The sequence below is a fragment of the Phytophthora sojae genome (genome assembly GCF_000149755.1).
Source record: "Phytophthora sojae unplaced genomic scaffold PHYSOscaffold_28, whole genome shotgun sequence".
NCBI classification, from domain to species: domain Eukaryota; phylum Oomycota; class Peronosporomycetes; order Peronosporales; family Peronosporaceae; genus Phytophthora; species Phytophthora sojae.
The window spans coordinates 20,070-25,417 of NW_009258142.1; the positions used below are offsets into that span (position 1 = coordinate 20,070).

At 51.6% G+C, this 5,348-nt stretch overlaps 1 protein-coding gene across 1 annotated transcript; it reads right to left on the reverse strand.

Annotated features, from left to right (window-relative positions):
• Positions 1-390: 390 nt before the first annotated feature.
• On the reverse strand, positions 391-2,325 carry PHYSODRAFT_250016 (hypothetical protein; the record flags this gene model as incomplete). Its single annotated transcript, XM_009541653.1, has 5 exons — positions 391-545; positions 612-1,153; positions 1,285-1,297; positions 1,534-1,959; positions 2,295-2,325. 5 exons carry the CDS (start codon positions 2,323-2,325, stop codon positions 391-393), a joined length of 1,167 nt encoding a protein of 388 aa, XP_009539948.1.
• Positions 2,326-5,348: the final 3,023 nt, after the last annotated feature.

Here is a 5,348-nt window from a genome sequence, read left to right on the forward strand (position 1 = left end):
TTTGTGCAGGAAAAAGTCGAGCGACACGAGTTCTCCGTCGCTTACTGCAATACCAAAACTATGGTTGCTGACATATTTACTAAAGCTTTAGACAAGCATCAGTTTAGAGAACTAAGGGCAAAGTTCAGGATGAAATCCCTTGACGCTTGATTAAGCCATTCCGTATAGTGTACGAGAATAACACTAATGCATGAAGCGTGTCTACTCAATTGCGTTCCTTTAGTTTTTTCCCACTGGGTTTTATCTTTTGTTCGCACTAAGGTTTTCTCCTCACTGAGGTTTCCCTGGTTTTGTACCGAATTATATTAGGCATATGACTCCCTATATCCATGCAGACACATTTTTTTTTACTGGGAAATGTATTTTCGATAAAGCAAACGTGGTTCCTAATTACCTACTTTTCTTAAAGACAATGAAAGGCCGAATACAGGCCACGAAGGTAATCCAGTCCATCGCCGACGCCACTGGCTTGGGCTCCTTCAAGTCGTAGATGCGCCGAACCTTGCCCTCCTTCCCTTGGACGCTTAGCACGAACGCGTGCCCCACTAAACCGTGGTTTTAGGCAACAACGAAGTAAAGTCCGTTGTAGAGAGGCACTTCCTCCAGCACACGTGCTCCACGCCGTCCAGCAATAGTGAAGTTGTTCTTGGCGATGGCCTTGAAGATGAAATCCCGGCCAGCATCCCTCAGGCGGCGCAGGAACCGTAACACCACCTTCCACGAAGGACCCCCTGTGAGGTCCACTCCAGGCTCTCGGAGTTCATCAGCCACAAACGTGTCGATATCAACCTGCGTGACGATGTCCGGGCGTCCAGCAAGCTCGGTCGCACGCTTCAGTGCATTGAACATGCACAGGCCACGAGCGTCAGCACCAATTGCACGCTTGCCGAACTCGTCCTTGGGCCAGAACTTCTCCACGCCAGACTCCTTCCAGCGATCCACGAGGTCCACCTCGTTGGCGAAACCATCGTCCAAAAGTTGCTGAAGAGGCTCCCAAGTACGTTGATAGTAGCGTCGGTTGACGAGCAGACGGCTGAGCCATAGCACACGGTACTCTGGACCACGAGGAGAACTGCGGCGGTCGTTGATACGGGCCACTCTCCAGGTCATTTTCGTAGTTGCATAGTCCGATGTTACCGTCACCTGCTTGCTGCTGTAATACTTACCGTATATTGGGTAATACACGTCACCATCTGACGATTCATCGGTGTCAGAAGTGCCCAGTTCGATGACTGTATCTTCACATTCGGTGATCCTGTTCGGTGGCACGAGGTACATGCGTACGTGCCGTGACATGCTGGTCAGTTGCAGCAGTCTGGGCGCTACGAGATGCCTTGCCAGTCCTACCAGCAGCCCTCTTGACCTCTGGGTGATGCACGCCTCCATCGACAGCACGGCTTACAAGTTCCGTCAAGATCTGAGCTGCAGCCTGGTCGGTGGTGCGAGATGTTGAACCCGTGTCACTAAGGCCCCCCGGTATAATGCCACGAGAGCAATGTGCCGTGGTAGCGGCTACATGCTCCCTCGACGTACTAGCCGGCGCTCCAGCGCCACTGCACGAGCCGCACGGCGCAACACTGCTTGCTGCGGGCGCTGTCTCCATAGAGTCTGCAGCAGCCTCAGCCATGGCTGCTTGGAGGGCCTCTGCGAGCGGCCCACCAACAGCCTTCCTCGCCTTGGCTCCAGCGGCCTTCTTCAGCTTCTTCTCCTTGGCCCCCGCGGCCTTCTTCACCCCGGCCCCCGCGGCCTCACACCCTCCACTCGCCGTGGTCGCTGCCTCCACGCTGGACTCGGCACCAGCACCTTGGTTCTCCTTGCGAGCAGCTGCCCGCTTCCGCGTGCGCTCTCGAATCTTGGCTGCATGCCGAGCTTCCTTTTCTCCAGGCCTTTCGGCGCTGAGGACGGCGTGCCCGGCACCACTGCTGCTGACTGCGCTGTCTTCGAGAGTGTCGCCATGGCCTGCCCGTGAAGCCCTTCTTCCCAACACAGCAGGGCTGAGTGGGTTAAGTCGGAGCAGCTAGCTCAGGGGCTTCCTTGGTAGACGACTCTTTGAAGACTGAGGCGTTTGCAACGAGATTCTCCAGAGACCTGTAATATTGCATGCCTTCGTGTATGCGCCAATCATATGCAAAGATGCAGGGAGGCTGTCAATGTTTGCACCCTTTACATAGTGGCACATAGTACCAACTACCTCTGGAAGCGGATGATCTGATACAAAAGGTTCCTTCAAAGCTGTTAGTCAAGGAGTAACTATGCTGTATAGTCTGTACCAGTGTAGTTTTGCTAGAACCAACCATCTAAACTCTGCTGCTGGCAGTGCGCCATCTCTAATCTAACTCACTTCGTCTTTTGACGACTCCTCCACACTCCTCTCCCCCTAGTCTATCCGTTAACCTCGCAACACAGTGATTATCCTCCACGGCAACCAGAAGACAACATCGTCAAAGCACCGATTCGTAGGTGAGTAAAGGAGCAATCAAGCCGCAAGCAACGAAAATGATGCCGCCACCTTTGGGGTAACTTCATGTTAACTGTCTAGTAGTTTCTAGCTCAATGTAGCCATTTGGTGCTTCAGTTCACCCGCGTTGACACTACCCTGGCACTTTATTATACTTTAGGTTACGAATCATTAGTTTCCCAACTTAAGTATTGAAAATATTTGCTGTTGAAGTGCGTGATTGCCGGAAGTAGCAACTGCACTCGGCTCTTTGTACTGCCAGGACGACGGTTTATTCTACATTCGTATTTCGAAACAAAGCCTGCGGCCCGAAGAAGCTCTGAAGTTTAAAGTATTCGAAATATATTCGCTCTCATTCTACTGTTATTTTTTAAATATAAAATACTGAATTGGTGGACCTGATCCAACAGGAAGAAAAGAGATGCCCACACGGTATAATTCAAGTCTCTCAGCGAGTCATGGGGAGTTAAACAGAGCGATTGCTGTAAAAACTTCCCACCGTCAACTCGTTCTCCTACCACTGCGAGCGACCGAGACACTCAACGGAGTGTACCACAGCACGAAGATGCTGAGCGCACCAATGTACACGAAATTCCTGATAGTCGCACGCAAGCCCGGCAAAGGCAGCAACGCCGATGAGGTCGTGCCCCCTCAGCACCGGGTGTAGATAGCCGACTAAATCGCAACAAGTTCAAATCAAAAGGTCGTACAACATGAAAACAACAACCAGGGATGATCCACTCGAGGTTGATCTCGAACGCCGCCCAGAGCACTTTGTCGACATCTGAAGAAAAGAGGTTGGAGATGCCCACGGCCTTGGAGTCGCCTCCGCTCTGGATGCTGTGACGCACGGCCTCCCTGAAGAGCTGCCTCTAAAGCGACACCGCTTCCTAGTGACGCATATTGGCACAGGTGAGGTCCCCGGTCTTTAGTAGTCGTTAGCGATCGTATTAGCTAAGTGACAATAATGATCCTCAATTCAAAAACAAACAAAAACTTAAGCGACACCGCCAGTCGATCAACTGGATGTAGAAGTGCACGTGGAGCAGCATGATGGCGTTCGCAAGGCGTGATGCAAAGAACACGCCAAGCCACAGTCTCAGGTCGTCAGCGACGTCGTGGTTCAGAACAGGAGGGGTAAACACGTTGCGCGCGGGTGAAGAGCGTAGAAAGAAGGAGCCCCGTAGGTGTTGGCCGTGGCCTTGATGATGGACTTGCCGTAGCACTCGTAGGGCCTCACGAAGTCATCGAACGCTGTAGCTGATCGGTCACAGACTTCCGGTCAGCATCGCCTTTGAACAGCCGTAGCTAGCTACTGCTCCAATTCGCCGCCGTAGCTAACCGCTTAAAATGGGTAGTAAATTCGGTTAGTGATGAGTTCCAGTGCTTGGTTTAGTGGTCGAACGCGAAATGGAAGTGAGAGAAAAATCATGATAGCGAAGCGGTGAAGTCGTACTCTGTCCATCAAAAGATGCAACATGACTGATGTTTATCGCTACGACCATGTGTGACGTGTTGCACCTTGAGGCAAGTATAACACGGTTGATTGGGAGCTGGAACTCTCACCAAGTACAACGTGTATTGCTTGTTCCTTGGGATGCTAATTGAGAACTGATACTAATCTACTGCCTGCCCTTACCTGCCATTGCTGGCAGCCCAGGAAAGCCAGGCAGCCAATCCCAAGCCCGATCATGGGTATCCAGTAGTGGCGCCTAGTTAAGCTTTGCTAGGATACAGGTTGTGGATTCGCCAACCACCACACCATGCACCCACCCCGTTAATGTATTTTTCTATCATTACATTCTGATCGGTTAACGCAAAATTTCTACGTAGGTCGCTCGAATGTTGCTATTTGGGGTGCTCCACACAACCTGCCGCCACAGGTAACATTCACCTCAAATATCATCTTAGTCGGGGTATGCCACGCCACTGTACTGCAGTTTGACTGACAATTTGTATGAAACCCTTCCTATACTTCTACACCTTTGCCCGGTCTAGCTAGGAATAAATTCAAGCAAAGTGAACATTAAAATTTTGAACGCCACCAGCGAGATCAAGAAGCTCACTTCCAATTCCACCGCCACCGCAGCAGATGTCCGCCCAAGCCTCCTTCCTCAAGCACTCCTCCGCCGAAAAGCGCCGTGTTCTTACGGACAGTAAGATTGAGGCTTGCCTCTCGCTTCTGTCCACTTTGGATAAAATCAATCTCATTTTGCACCTGGGTTCGCTCGACTCATATTTGATTTTTGGGTTTTCAAAATTTTAATGTTATGACGACCAATGCACTGAGAAAGCAAATTGAATTCTGAGAGCAACGCAAAACATGAAAGCGGCGCTAGCTATCCTTCCGCACCCTGAGAGACTGGATCGCATCCTGGCGCCAGGCTGCCACCAGTCGCTGGGTGTGTTTGAAGATTCACAGCGCCACACCGCCCACCAAAACACAGTCCAGCACAATTGTCGACACATGTAGACAAACTCGTCTACTGCTGTGACACAGCTTGGAGACCGCACAGACCCCGTAGCTCCGCGTCGTCTTGGCTCGCAGCATACTCCTTCACCTTAGTCGGGATGTCTGCTAACATAACGTCGAGCGGTTCCCATGAGTCTTCAATGGACTCGAGCCCAACCCATGAAATCAGCAGCTCGTGTTGACGGGACGTCTCGTTGTACCGGTGTTGGAGGATGGCTTCAACGCCGAGCACAATGCCCTGCTTGGCAATATGTTCCACTAGCTCCTCCGAGAGCTCCAGGCTGGGGTCGTGGTAGAATTTCAAACGAGATCCATGGACTTCATGAACCGCTCGCGTCAGCAAGTGGCGTATCAGGAACGAGTGCAACTTGACCTCCTCCACTGAAAAGGTCCGACCCACCGGACTAGGAGCTGCCG